This window comes from Delphinapterus leucas, chromosome 2 (genome assembly GCF_059928025.1).
Source record: "Delphinapterus leucas isolate spDelLeu-1000000601 "Yukka" chromosome 2, BTC_Dleu_Yukka2, whole genome shotgun sequence".
Classification (NCBI taxonomy): domain Eukaryota; kingdom Metazoa; phylum Chordata; class Mammalia; order Artiodactyla; family Monodontidae; genus Delphinapterus; species Delphinapterus leucas.
Window position 1 is genome coordinate 17,617,937 of NC_143130.1, and position 16,009 is coordinate 17,633,945.

General features: G+C 42.0%; 1 protein-coding gene across 20 annotated transcripts in view; it reads right to left on the reverse strand.

Annotated features, from left to right (window-relative positions):
- The window catches only part of PARD3 (par-3 family cell polarity regulator), a 642,085-nt gene that overhangs the window by 212,341 nt on the left and 413,735 nt on the right, over positions 1–16,009 (reverse strand). For all 20 annotated transcript variants that reach the window (XM_089906476.1, XM_089906474.1, XM_089906475.1 and 17 more), the window contains one exon: positions 14,652–14,879. In XM_089906476.1, the coding sequence (XP_089762602.1) occupies positions 14,652–14,879 (228 nt within the window). The remainder of the gene's footprint in view (positions 1–14,651; positions 14,880–16,009) is intronic.

The window sequence follows — 16,009 nt, forward strand, 5'->3', positions numbered from 1 at the left end:
TCTTGGGTGAGGATGATGTAGCTCCACCCCAGCCGCTGACGAATTGGTTCAATTGCACCACTCCCTAGTCAGCACACCAATGTCAGCACAGGACTCCTTTCCTCAGCCTCCCAAATACGTATGACCCTCTGTGATTTCTGCGTAGAGGAAACTGGATCTTCACAGCCTAACTTTTCCTTATATTGTCATTCAAAGGCCAACGTCATAAGCCAACGCTCCTGTATGTTCTAATCCAAAATAATTTTGCATGTCGGTCGACACAATGGCAGGTGAACAGAGGCGGATGGAGACACGAAGGCATAAATCCACAGCCTCACACTCCTTTGAACTTTGCAGATAAAAGCTCTGCTTAGTGATAACGATGTTCCATCCTTTGAAGCAACACTTAGTAAGCATATGGTCCAAGGGCATACCCCCAACTTTTTGCATTTGAAAGAATGACAAGTAACTAGAGTAGGTTTCTACCTACAAAAGAACTTTAGGAATTTCTATATTAAGAAGCAATAGATGCACACATCAACAGCCATTTTCATAAAGCTTTCTCCAGATTAGCTGCCTAAGCTGTTCTTACAAATATATTGATAATAAGAATTATTGGGGTTCCAGATTACCCCTTGAAATCTGAGGTCATTTTCCCCCTGCATCAACAAATAAAGTATGAATCAGTGTTTTTCCGCTTCTTCTAACAGAGAAATATATAAGACAGTTAGAAATCTTTCACAAAGAACTGACCTCTAGATCAAATTAATATATCTTCAAAGGAAATTCAGCCTTGCCTCTCCACCAGCACTTGAGTTAGCAACACACAAAATCAAGAGCATAATAAGACCAGTTAAAACAATACTAGTATCGATTTATTTACAAAACAGAAACAGACTCACAGACTTGGAAAACAAACTTATGGTTACCAAGGGGGAAAGGCAGGGGGAGGGATAAATCAGGCATTTGGGATTAACATACACATACTACTATATATAAAACAGATAATCAGGGGTTCCCTGGTGGCGCAGTGGTTAAGAATTTGCCTGCCAATGCAAGGGACACAGGTTCGAGCCCTGGCCCGGAAAGATCCCACATGCGTGGAGCAATGAAGCCCGTGCACCACAACTACTGAGCCTGAGCTCTAGAGCCCACAAGACACAACTGCTGAGTCCACGTGCTACAACTACTGAAGCCCGCGCGCCTAGAGCCTGTGCTCCACAACAAGAGAAGCCAGCGCAATGAGAAGCCCGTGCACCGCAACCAAGAGTAGCCCCCGTTCGCCGCAACTAGAGAAAGCCCGCACACAGCAACGAAGACCCAACACAGCCAAAAATAAATAAATAAATAAATTTATAAAATAAAATAAAATAAAAGATAATCAACAGGGAACAAGGAACTCTGCTCAATACTCTGTAATAGCCTATATGGGAAAAGAATCTAAAAAAGAATGGATATAATGTATATGTATAACTGAATCAACTTGCCATACACCTGAAACTAACACAACATTGTACATCAACTATAATGTAAAATAAAAATTAAATTAAAAAAAATCTTAGTATCTTTGTTCTGCTATTAAACCCTCACAGATCATAGAAGATGCTATCAAATGATGGCACAACCATAACCAAGTAATTCAGTTTTTTACAAAGTGCCAATTATTTAACATAATAACAGAAAAAGTGTAGAATTCTTTTGTTTTCACATCTGATTAAAAATACAAGCCAACATATTTCCCATCCCAGCAGGTCATGCCCTGGGTACAGCCAAAGAGTAAAAATACCACTGTGTCTAAATCCGGAAGGTACTTTGGAGGTCATTTAGACCAACATCTTCCATTTCTTGCTGAGGAAACAGAGAGATTTGGGGCCAGCACACTGCCGGTGTGGGGCTCGCTCTACTATTTTATTCTGGTACAATTGTACCTCAGCCAGACCTTCATGCATTTCTTTGATCAACTCTGTGATTGCTCAATTCCACACTTCATACAGCATGGATGTTGGTCATCTATCATCCAGTCACTCCACAGTCTGCCCAGAAGATCATTCCTGCAGCCAGCACTGCATCTCAAGAAACCCACTGTCAATCCTGTAGTCATTCAGCTCCGTGACTTGTAGTTGCTACTGAGGAAATCACTCCAGAAGCTCGATCAAATGTGCACAGGGACTCGAGGACCGGCTCCCAACCACAGAGATGAGCAGAAAGGCTGGCCTCCCTCTGCACTGGGGTATCTAACTGGAAGCCACTCTCCTCTTGCAAGAGACAAGGCAGCTTTTTAAAAAGTTGCTTCTTTCCCTCTCTGTCAGTTCATATGGAAAAGGAATTGTGCGGGTTTGTTAGAGAAACCCAGTTACAGCTTTCAGATGGGCATTGCTAGTGAAAATCCATAGCCTTACAAATAAATGCTGAGTTAAGGCTGTCATTTTTGTGTGGTGCACAGAGAGCAGGGAAAGACTCCTGGCCCGGGGGGCTTGCTGTGTAGCCTTTTCAAGGGGCATTCCCCAAGAAAATGTAAATATAGCTTATGCAGGGTTGGAGCATCTTGTCTGAAAACACCCTTGAACTTGGCTGTGCTCTAAGTGATGGTAAACCATGGCTTCCACATTATGGGAAATGGGTGTGGCCTCAACTTTGAGGTAATGGACCAAATCAGGATAAAACAGTTCTCAAAAGTTCCCAGGAACTACAAAACCTAGGTGTGTCTACTGGTACGCTCAAGTTAGATAAATGGATGCTGGTGATTATTCTAAAAGTCTCGCAGACAAAACTCCTTTTACCTATCCGTCCATAGTGTTTTGTACAAACTTTTATTATTGCACTTCTCATATGATACGATCACAGATCCGTTTCCCATTCCCTAAACTTCTAAAATGAGGACTGCTGAGCAGACGGTGGCTGCCCGTAAATGGCTGTTTAACTGGAAGACTACTGGTGAGCCTGACTTGTGACTTTATCCCAACCAGACAAACTTTTATCCAACCTCTGCACATCACCATCCTCTAGCTTCAGAACAATGTCTACGCTCCTCTAATGAAGCCTGACAACACATGCCACACCCCGGTAACAGTAACCCCAGGAAGGCCACTGTGCTTGGTTAAGCTCTCGTCAGTTTCTGGTAGAGTTTTTACGCTATTATTGTTTGGGCTCTACGTATTATCCAGTGGCTTCCCTGGCCCCCTACAATGTCTGAGACTACAAACAAACAAAACAAAAGAGCTCAATACATGTAAAAGACTTCGTCTTCCACTGGGACCATTGTCATAAATCATGAATGGAAAGATCAGTAGCGATTCTGCTAGTTTTCTGCCTAATAGTTTTGGGAGAGGCACGTGGGACATATGTCTGCTCTTGGCTCCGTCACAGGATAAAGGCAGCGCGTTCACAACGAACTATATGCTGAAGTCACATTTGCTGCCAATTCCTTTCATATTCACAATCATTTCCTGGTGTACGTAAAACAACTTATTTTCTAAACTGGGTGAAACAGAGAAAATTAGTATCAAGTCATTGATTAACTTCAGGTTTTGTAACCTCATTTTATAAAATCAAAACTCCTCGCTCAGTTTCCTGCCCCGAGCAAGTGGACTGTTTCACAATCGTACTTTTGCACATTTGAGAATTCTTTATGTTTATTCTGAACATTCTGATTTAGATAATACACTATCACAGAAACTCTTCTGGGGGTGTGCTGATGTAACGAACCCCTTTGAATGCCAACTAATTAAAAATATTTAGCAATATGTGCCTTCATACGCATAAACATAAGATGTTCTTTTAGAGTATTACATTGTGTACGCTTCAAACGCTAAAATTATTTGATAGAGAAAAATAAGAATCTCACTTTACCCCATCCCTATGCAGAATTACTGTGGTTTTTAAAAGCTTAAGTAAATTGGTGACACGTGCTTACTTTTTTTTAAAAAAAATGTATGTATTCAAGGTCACTGATAGGCAGATTTTGTTTTCAGTTTTAAAACCAGCCTTTGTACATTTAACACTAGCTTTATAATAAGGTACATAAAATATTTTTATTCTCTTAAACTGCAAAAGATATTCAGATAAACAATTTTTCAAGTAAGAAAAGTACTGGTAACATACCATCCGTAAATGGCTTGATTGATTGCGTTCATACAATAAACTACAGTGCACAGGCTAGTCATAAACCTACATTTAGGTAATTGACTATTTTAAGTGCTATATAAATTTTACATTTTTTCTGTTTAATTTTGCTCTTTGCAGATTGTTTGCTTTCCTCCTGCAGACAGTCTGCACAAAGAAAGATGATTACCTCCTTCCAAACAAATGGAAATTTCTATTTTTGACTAACGTTTCTGCTCTGTGCACTGCAGTATCAGCTACTTTCCCGTGTGATTACCTATAAAAACAGATACTTTCAAGGTTCTCTTTTTAAAGAAGGTATAGCGCGAAGCTGCTTATTTTTCTTTCAGGCAGCACATTCTATAATTAAGACATACCTAATTACCATGTTTTCAACAGATGCAAATACAGCTCAATTAAAATTCTAGTCCATGCGACAAATTCAGCTACTCAGTTCTGCAAGATATCACGTTAGGACTGGGTCACCAAGAAGTTTGGAAAAGACTGAGCACGTACATGGTAAGGATTATGGAGAAAATGACCTTAGGCGTCAATTGAACCTCAAAGTTCTGTAGCTTCTGCCATAAATAAACACTTCGATCTCGTCATCACACATTTCATTGTCAACAGTTGACTCTAAGCCACATGGTCTTTTTTTTCCATTGAGAAGCAATACTACTGTTGGGACTGTAATGATCTCCATTGCTTGCTTATCCCAAATCTACTTCTCCATTTCTTCTTCCTAATGAACTCTGATTGTGTTCAGGAATGCAACCCAGCTTTAAGGGGTGAATTCATTACTAAATTTATACCAACCTATGGGCCCCTGCCCCTGTTGATTTATTAGTCCAATGTTATTAGTCCAAGAATGGCCCCATCACCCCGAATGGACATATTCCACGTGTGGGGAGATGGCTCACTCCCTTCAGTTGGACGTAATCAGGAAAGCACGAGGCCTCTGAGCCCTGCAGTTACCCTCGGATTAAGCTGACTTGTGGACAGTGTGGCAGAAGGGTCAGAAGGATGGCGGGGCTTTGATAACACCGTGAGGCTGTGGAATCAATAATCCTGGAAGCTACCCAACTCTAGAACCAGTTATGTAGGACAATGTATTTCCTCATGGTTTGAGCTGGTCTGAGCTGGGTTTTCTACTAAATGCAGCGGAAAGCATCCTAACAGGTACATTATATAAATCAAACTTTAGAGCAGCTGTGGAATAACCACAGTACTATTTATCACAAGTGTAAGATTTAGCGGTTAATGTCACTCTAGGCAGCTTTGACAATCTTACTAGAATTATTTATTCAGACTTGTTACTAGTGTTAAATGAACTGGTACAAACATCCAGAGAAACACAAAACAGAGGAATACAAAATGAAAACGACAGCATTACTTCTTATTTGCCAGTGAGCAAGTACTCTTCTCCGAGGGCATAGCTCAAAGGAGTGTTATTAAATATTTGTTGAGTGGACTGAACAAAAGAGCCCATCATATGAAAACCATCCTTTACTGTTCCCTGTTTAGAAAGAACTACTCTAGGAATTAGAAATATCTAATAATAGAAGCACATATTCTTGAGTGATTTCCAATCTACTTTGGAAGACAAAGGATTAAACGTAATAACTGGACACAGGATTACGCAGTCTTCAGAATCTATCTGCTTAAAATTTAAAATGAGTGAGTTAAAAAGTGAGACATTAGTAATTGGAAAATTTCACTAGACTTAGCAAATCCACTGACCACTACCAATTTCTACTGACTAATGTTAGGTAAAATACAATGTACTAAAAATAAATGAGGACTGAACTCCCAGGCACTGCAAATCCTGCATAGGATTTGAGAACATTTTATTATAAATAAACTAAATAGATATACATATATATTTTTATATACGTATACACATATTATTTTTGTTTCTTAGTTTAGTTGAATATTTGACTTTGGAGAAGGAAGAAAAGATGTAAGAAATGAACAGCTAGTGACACAGATGGTATTGAATAATAGGATCTGCTTTCCTGGACCCTGACTTTTAACATTAGAATGATGAGCTTTTGGCAATGGAAAAACTTAGCTTTTTCAGAACACTTAAAAAAAAACACATACACACACAAAGCTGGCAAGAAGAATTAAGAAGCTTTTATACTAAAATGTGGGGTGGGAGTAACAACTGATATTATGAAGAACAGAGAACGTGATGGTGAAAGGAGAAAAAGCCATGAAGGGAGTGGGTGACGTTTATCAGCAGGCTTAGAGAAGGGTTTTCAGCAACTGGAGGAATGTTCAAATAGATGATTCCTAAAACCCACTCTTCTAAAATTAGATTTATTTCATTAAAAAAAAAAAAAGCCAACCTCTTAGTTTACATTGGGGTAAGGAGTAGAGAGACAAAAACAATAAAACCACACTTCCAAAGAGTTTAAGACTTATCAAAAACCATTCTTTACTTCTACTTCACAGTCTAAAGTTTTCTTTAATGCATCCCTCCAAACAAACAGGTAAAATGTTCCTGAAGATCCTGGTAGAATGCCACCTCCACTATCCCCCCTGCCCAGGAGAATGCTGCAGAACAAATACAATGAGGATCACACCCTCCATTTTCCGAACGCTTGCAAATTTGCTTTCAGTGTATAATTGATTTTCACATACAAATGATGGTCCACAATAGACACTGTTTCCTGTGCACAGGGGACAATGTACAAAGAAGCTGAACGCTTTCCTTTCAACAGACCCAATGGGCTGGCTACACAATGAAAATGGTAGCACTCATAACCCTGCTGTTGGAATTGCCACTAAGAATTTTATTTTTATCAAGGACTGAATTGGTGTCAAATGTATATTTTAACAATATACAAAAAAATGACGGTGCCAAGGAAAGAGTGTCCAGCCCACTGCTCTGACCCTTTTAAGTGAAAAAACGAAAACAAAAATAAATAACAACATAAAAATGTGCAAATGTGATGAAACAGTGAATGGAGAGCAGTGCTCTGTTTTGCTATTTACTGAGAAAGCAAAACAATTGTCCCCTAAAAGCCAGTTTTCTTAACTCCCATGCCCTACAATCCAAACTGCGAGATCCACAAAATTTCTTAATGTCAAAAAAATATTTTATATTAAAAAGTCTCAGATACATCTATATACAGATTTTTCTTGAGTTACGATGGGGTTATGGCCTGTTAAACCCAACATAAACTGAAAATACCGTAAGTCAAAAATACACTGAATACATCTGACCTGCCGAACATCATAGCTTAGCTTTGCCTACCTTAAATGTGCTCAGAACACTGACATTAGCCTAAGTTGGGCTCAGTCATCTAACACAGAGCCTAGGTTACAATAAAGCGTTGAATGTCTCCTGTAATTTAGTGAGTACCGTGCTGAAAGTGGAGACCAGAACAGTTGTCAGTGTATCAGTTGTTTCCACTTGTGATCACGTGGCTGACTGGGAGCTACGGCTGCTGCCAGTGCCCAGCATCTCCACAGAGGATCTGCATATCACCTGCCCGGGAAAAGATCCCAGTTCGAAGTGAGATGTACGGTTTCCACTGAATGCACATCACTTTCGAACCATCGTAAAGTCCAAAAATCCTAAGCGGAACCATCGTAAATCGGGGAGCGTCCATGCCCAGTTGGGGCTTTAGAAAGTCAAAGGAAAACTAGATTGCTTGGGAACAAGTGTCTTGAAGAAGGAAGATGACAGTCCAATGTACACAAGAGGGTAGGGGACAGTCAGGGTAGTAAGAAGATAAGCCTCACAGACAGTGCATGGTCTGGGTGAGAATGCACACGGGAGCTTGAAGGACTGTGAAGACGGTGTGATCCCAGAGCTTACTCAGCCAACGTAGAGACAGTCGGACCAGTTAGGAGATCCTAATAGTAACTTCAGATATTAAAAAATGAGGATGGGGGCTAGACTGGGCAGAAGGAGAGAAATTAGGAGATTTCATGGGGGAAAAAACAAGAAACCTCGGTAATGGAGTGATTACACAGTGAGATGACGATTCTGAGTTTCTGGGCCTGGAGGTACTAATGAGAAAAATCACATCATCATCCATCTTTACATGTGAGACACTAAGCATGTAAACGCAGTCTCTCCCTTTCCTCTGGCTTTGCCAAGCATCATTACTCACCTGGAGCCTTGCATTACGATCATAGAACCAGTTTTGCCACCAACACTGCTACTTACCATCCCATCCCCAATAAGCCATCCCATACAGCCCTGACAAGCGTATTCCTTTACTTGAAATTCTTCAACTGCTCTTTAAGGTCCTTAGTATGAACAAAAATGATTTAAACGAGGCTGTCTGTGATCTGTTCTCTGACTACGTCTTAAAACCTCACTCCTCACCATGCCCTCACCCGCAGCGCATACATGAGCCTAACAGGATGATGGCGGTCCAGAGGTGGTCCTGGCTCCCTATGTTTCCTACGCACCCACTGAAGACCACTCAAGCAATATTACTCATCTAAAACAATACCTCTTCTGGGAAGCCTTCTGCCACCCCACTCAACTTCCACATGGGCTGAGTGGGTCCCCCACGGTTTGGTGCCGTGGTAACCTGTGCACTACAATGGCCCTTAACCATTAACCACACTGCTTCTCAAGCGTCAGTTTATCCACTGGGTTGAACCACCCACAGCCCCTCAGGGACTTAGAGCTTAAATATCAGATTTTAGGTACTACAACTCATTCATACTCTATAGTAGTTTCAGTGTAATGGCTTATCCCACTCAGAAATTTGTTTACTATTCTAGAAAACTCACAGGACTACAAATCAGAAGGCATGCATTCTATGATTTTGTTCCTAAGTACGAACTTGGTCATCTATTTACATACTTTTTCCTTATTAAAAAAATGCTTAAAATGAGGATTCTATAATTCAAACACTTCAGATGTGACTTTTCATCATACTTTTAGCTTAACTTACTTTTCACTTAGAAAAAGAAATGTAAGGAATAGATAGCTTCAGCTACTTCACATGCTCACACCTCTACTGCATTCAGAAATTTCCTAAAAGCAAAGCTCCTTTTCTTAAACTGCAAGAGATACTTAGGTATACAAATTGGCATAAGAGGATAAGACAGGTTATTCTTATTCCCAGCCCTTCAGAACAAATATTTTTTATAGATCAACACCCAATTATCCATTAAGATAGATTAATCAAATGGGAAATCTTTTACAAAGTACTTCGACTTTGAAACCCCTATACTGACTTCTTCCACTACAGATGAACAGTAACCTAATGGGGTGTCTTAAGATAACAACCTAGTTTGCATTTTTTTTGCTCAAAATGTAATGACAAAAGGAGGCTAGAAATGTGGAGGATGCTGAGAGTAGAAAGTCTGAGATATTCATGCAATATCCTATTTAAAGCTAATAAAATAAACAAAAATGCTCCTGGAAGCTTTCAGATTAGCTGATTTACTAACATAAATTCAGTTTCTTCAAATCTCATACTGCTAACCTAAGTTATGTATATTTTAGAGCAGTGCTTTTTTTTCTGATCTGTTAAGAGTACTGTAAGAAAGTAGGCAAGCTACTCAAAAGCAATCTGTCTCTATGTTTTCAAGGCATACCGTTCTCACATTTAAAATTGTAAACTGGATAGATCTTAAAATTGAGAAGTACAATTAATAGGACAGTCTTTGGTTTTGTTGTGTTTCACCTCCTTGACCCAGACAAAAAGCTGTTACTGAATTGACAGTAAGGCTGACAATTTGGCAACTTTTAATAGAGAAAAAAAAATGGGACTCTATATTTTCAAAAATAAAACAAAGCAATGTTATATAGCATCCATGTTCTTGGTTTCAACAGAAACTGATTTATTATGGGGGATGTAGGAGCTGCTTGCTGGGAGCCAGGCGGGGAGTGTGATTTGCATAGAAGAGGGAGCAGATTGTAGATGCCCTGACCTGTCAAACACAGGTAGGACCTCGGAGATAATGGGTCCCAGAATACAAAGCTCCATCTTGATCCAGACAGACACACACAACATGGAGAGGCCAGATGGATTAAATGAGAGACAAAAACACTGGCTTCTGCCATCTCCACAGGAAGCACGTAAGTGTTACAGAAGATGACAGATACCAGATACCACATGGATCCCGCCCCAGTCTCTTGGCCCCCATTGTTGTGTGCATGCCACAATTTCGATGCTGCTGAGAAGAGGCAAGCCTGTTCCGAGCCATGAAAGAGAGTCACCGGGGAGGACCTCGACCCGACTGACAACAGCATTCAACCAGGCCTCTGCCTAAGCGACTTTCCTGTAAAGTGGGAAAGGGCTGCACAGGACAGAAACAGGCAGCTGGGTGGTACGGGTAATGCCGCCCCCACGTTTCTAGGATGCACGGACTGCATCCTCACAGGACAGCCATCTAACAAAGACTGTCTGCCCAGACAGGGTCCTCTTACAGAGCACCGCTCAACAGTGACTCGGCATCTTTAATTTAACGGCGGCCATAACTGAGTCCCCTGAGTCCCACCTCCGTAAAAGAAAGGCCCTTGTACAAGGTCCTTTCTTGTACGGAGTGTCCCACAGAGCACGAGGACGGCAGGGCCTAGACATGTGGCCGGGGACAGCTCCCATATGGCAAGGATGCCGGGCGAGGCCGCACAGGTGAGGGATGCACAGGCAAGGATGCCGGGCGAGGCCGCACGGGTGAGGGATGCACAGGCAAGGATGCCGGGCGAGGCCGCACGGGTGAGGGATGCACAGGCAAGGATGCCGGGCGAGGCCGCACAGGTGAGGGATGCACAGGCAAGGGTGCCGGGCGAGGCCGCACAGGTGAGGGATGCACAGGCAAGGGTGCCGGGCGAGGCCGCACAGGTGAGGGATGCACAGGCAAGGGTGCCGCACCATGCCGGGCGAGGCCGCACAGGTGAGGGATGCACAGGCAAGGGTGCCGGGCGAGGCCGCACAGGTGAGGGATGCACAGGCAAGGGTGCCGGGCGAGGCCGCACAGGTGAGGGATGCACAGGCAAGGGTGCCGGGCGAGGCCGCACAGGTGAGGGATGCACAGGCAAGGATGCCCAAGGGAGAAGCACAAGCAGAGGATGAAGAGCATAAGCAGAAACGCAAATGCAGACAGTGGAAGAGAGTGTGTGGATCACACCGTGAGAATCCACAGCCTGACTCGGAAAAGGACGGTGTTTAGGGAACTAGAGGAGGAGCTAGGCAAGCGGGGCTTCCTTCTCACACCTGTACCTAGTCGTACGTAAAGGTGACAGTCTCATGACCACCAGCAGTAACACCAGCCTTGAGAGATTTTTTTTTTTTTTTTAAAGAAAAACAAACGGTTTGCTGAGGCACTGGAGGTCTCAGACATGCAGGTCCTGCGTGGGACACAAGCAGGAGGAGTGAAATGTCACTGCTGCCCCGAGTGCCACAGCCTGAGGCTCGCTGTGTCCGGGTGTGTGTCTCTCACAAACAGTGGGGCTAGTCAAGCAGGAGTCCATTCACTGATGTCACAAACAGTCACTGACTCCAATGCTTTGCCAAGCTCTGAGCCTGGTTATGCAGGAATAAGACACGGTGGTGTCTTTCTTCGTGGACTTTACAGACAATGAGAGAAGCAGGCAGGCAGGACCGAGGTCAGTAAGTGAAGGGGGAAACAGAGTCATGGAAAGTTAAAACTGGAAAGGACCTCAGAAATGGAACCGTCTAAACCGGAGCTTTTCAAACTTTTTCTGGAAAACTGCGAACTTCCTTTTTTTTAAACTTAAAATTGACAAAGAACTACAATGTATGAAAAGTGATTTTAAAAACCCAGGACTAGGGCTTCCCTGGTGGCGCAGTGTTTGGGAGTCCGCCTGCCGATGCAGGGGACACGGGTTCGTGCCCCGGTCCGGGAAGATCCCACTTGCCGCGGAGCGGCTGGGTCCGTGAGCCTTGGCCGCTGAGCCTGCGCGTCCGGAGCCTGTGCTCCGCAACGGGAGAGGCCACAGCAGTGAGAGGCCCGCGTACCGCAAAAACAAAACAAAACAAAACAAACCCAGGACTGGGAATTCCCTGGTGGTCCAGTGGTTAGGACTTGGCACTTTCACTGCAGGGGGCTCGGGTTTGATCCCTGGGTAAGATCCCACGAGCCGCACAGCACCCCCTCAAAAAATATAAGTAAATCAATAAATAACACGATTGTTGAGGCGACAGTGGGGTGCGGGGGGGCTGGTGACTTTGACAGAGCCCACCCACTCAGGTGCCCATGTGCTTCCCGACTCCCTGAGACCACCGAGGCTCCACTCTTCACTGGCTGCCACCACACACAATCTGAGCATCAATGACCTGGGCGTCCAAAGCTTCAGTTTTACAAGTGAGGGAATTAAAGCTCAAGGATGTTAAGCAACTTGACCCAAATCCCAAATGGGTGAGAAGAATGTGGATGGGATGTAAGTCATCTGGACCCCAGACTCACGTCACCCTACTCACACAGTTTTGACAACCTGCACTGCAAACATTTGAAATGTAGAAGAGTTGCCTTTCTCTGGCCATATCCAAAGTTCACCAGACTGGTCTGGAAAAATACATCCTAAAGTCAGGACTTTGGGAAAACCCAGCACTTTGTGGTCGCAGGTGCACGTTGTCACAGTGTCTCTCTCAGCTCTCGTCCAGAACTTTCCCTGCCCTTCACAAATCGTAGTTTGTCTATTTACTTGGTTTTGTCTTGATGATAGTTGAATACAAAAGTTTTCAAATAAAATACTTAAATCTGTTCTTTCCAATTAAAAAAGGAAACTAAGTTTATAGAGGGACAAATTTAGATGTTCACACCAGTGGAAAGCTCTGGAGGCTACAGAATTAAGAACATGCCTGGTACTGATAGCTATTCCATCCCCTGTTGCATATTTCAAATAAGTGATATATGTGAGAAAATTGCATTTATGAGGGAATTTAAATAACATTTTAACCAGAACAAGAAAAAAGCTCAGAGGCATAATTTGTGCTTACAAAAACAAATATGGAGGTGCCAAAGCACTGTATCTCTTATTAAATATGCACCCAGGACAGAGGCAAGATCTCTAAGTGATATAGGGTCCCCACCCTAGAAAGGCAGCACAAGTAATACTGGTAAGGCTGGCAAGGAACCACTGATACTCCAGGAAAAACCCAAGAGGGTCGAAAGCTCATATGACTCAGGATCTTGGAGACCAGGACTGGCAGCAAAAATAGGAAATATGTTCTTCATCTGGGAACAATGAGCTGTATATATTTGAAATCACTGGCTGCATGGAGTGAACAACTGTCCAGATTTAGACTAAGAAACCTGGGGGGAGAAAGCAGTGATCCTCTCCTAAGCTTTGCTTTGTGTGTTACATTATGGCAGAAATATTCATCTTCCGAAACACATTATATCTGATAGGCAAAGATTATATAATTTTGCTTTAAATCTCCTCAGAATGTGATTTTCATTTCAAACTCTCCTTCCCCAGCACAGTCTTCCTTAGGTACGTGTGATCAAAGTGGTTCACCCAAAAGATAAATTTTAATTGTTTACAATCCACCTAAATGATCTCTGCTTTAACCTTGGGCAGTGGTGTCTCCAGCTTTTCTTCTCTTTTTTTTCCCCCCTCTAGCTTTTCTTACAATGGTTAGATGGGTAGAGTCACTTTGAAGTTAGAAAACTAAAATGTGATTTAGTGGATACGAACAATATAAGTTAATCAACAATTTTTTCTATTAGGACTCTAGTCCTTTCTCTTCTAAGTAAATACACTACTGAGTTTCTTCCTTATGTTTAAATTGAATGGCTATTTTTATACCATAAATATTTAACTACGGTGACAACCCCCTGAAGCATACGCTTGTACGTATTTATAAATGTTACTTTTTTCTCAATATACTATGGAAAACACATTGCTCATTCATGGTAACCTTTGACTTTCAATAATCTTGGTTTAAAATATTTGGCAATTTGGAAATACACATACACAAATATGTCTTGCTAGCTCAGTTCAAGGAAAGCAAGAGTAATTCATAAAAACAAAACAAAAATATGTTATCAAAATCACAGATGGTTACATGTACTCATCTGAGATATATTAAAGACATACTATACAGCAGTGGTTTTCAAATATTTTGGTCTCAGGATACCTTTCTACTCCTAAAATTTATTAAGGACTCAAAGTTTTATGTGGATTATGTCTATCAATATTTACTAAACTAAAACTGAGAAAGTTAAAAAATACAAATTACTTTATAAAAAATTATAGATTTCATGTTAACAGAAATTACGGTTTTTACAAAAAAAAAACCACTGCATTTTCCAAAAACAATTATTGAGAACAATGGCAAATCTCTTTAATATCTAGCTGAAAAGATTCTCCTATCTTCTCTGCATTCAGTCTATTGCAATATCACATGACATGTTGCCTCTGGAAAACCCAACTGTACACTTGTGAGAGAATAAGAGTAAAAAAGGTAAATAACATCTTCTTCTTATTATGAAAATAATTTAGATCTCCTAGATCCCTTTGAAGGGATGCTGGGAACCCCTAGGGTTCCCTGGAGCACACTGTAAGAACCGCTGCTCTATAGAGATGCCTGGCATGGCTACTCTTTCAGACATTGTAAACTCACGTGTCTCCATGCCTTCATCGTCATCATCTACCACAGGTTTATCATAGGACTTGTCGATGGCAGCTCTGAAGCTTTCATTGCATCCCCTTCCTCGGATTATCCGCGGCCGCGGGCGATGGAAAGGAATATCCCCATTCAAAGTCACCTCAGCGACTGCTGTCTGCAGACTCTCTAAAGAGCTTGACTTCTTCAGACCCAAGGAAGGCCCCACATCTCTGCTGGGAGAACCTTGGAGGTTTGCAAAAACAAAATCTTAGTTAGAATGAGTGGAGAAAATTACAAGTCTGAATATCTACAAATTGTGGAAAATATCAGGCACATAAATTATTTGCTCAACGTCAACTTCTGGAATGTGGGTGGCAAGATATAAAAAGTAAAGTAACAGTAACTAATTTTAACTTTTCCCAAATGTATAGTAAAGTAGGTCTATTTTCTCTATTCTCATTAGGAAACACTCTGCGTTATTAGTTTCCATTTTTAGCTTAACAGATGAAATCTTTGTCAAATCATTTGCTCCAAGTTATGTCAATAATATAATAGAGGCAGAATAACCCAGGAGCTCATCTGAAAAGCAGAATGATGAGAAGGCTAAGGGAAGCAACCAAGAGTAAGCTTCAAAATGTAGCTGAAATCATTGTTTGGCAGTTTAAAGTTATTTACAAGATGGAAGTGAAACTTTCACCTCAATGAGTTTCATCAAGCCTTTTCCTCATCACGGTGCAAGTTCGGACAACTCAGCAAGTAAGAAAAGCACAGGAAACCACGTGTCACCAATAGAAACGGGGCACCCTGGCACCAGGTAGAAACCTAATTCTGGAAAATGGTAGTTCTCTTAGAAAAGCAACACAAGATGTGAATAGAAACAAACTATATAAGGGGGAGAGGGAGAGAGGGAGAGAGGGAGAGAGGGAGAGAGGGAGAGAGGGAGAGAGGGAGAGAGGGAGAGAGAGAGAGAGAGAGAGAGAGAGAGAGAGAGAGAGCGCGGGAGGGAGAGAGAGAGAGAAGTAAGGGAGAGAGGACTCAAGAGCTGGATGTGAGTACTTAGATCTCCAGGCCTGCAAAGAGAAACAGGTGATGAACAGAAGGAATGAGACATCACAATTACCAAGAAAATTTCATAGGATGGCAGGGGAGAATTCAGAGGATTAAAAATTTGACTCTGGGGACTTCCCTGGTCGTCCAGTTGTTAAGACCCTGCGCTCCCAATGCAGGGGGCCTGGGTTCAATCCCTGGTCAGGGAACTAAGATCCCACATGCCGCAACTAAAAAAAGATCCTGCATGCCACAACGAAGATCCCTGTCCTGCAACTAAGACCCGGTGCAGCCAAATAAATAAATAAATATCAAAAAAAAAAAAA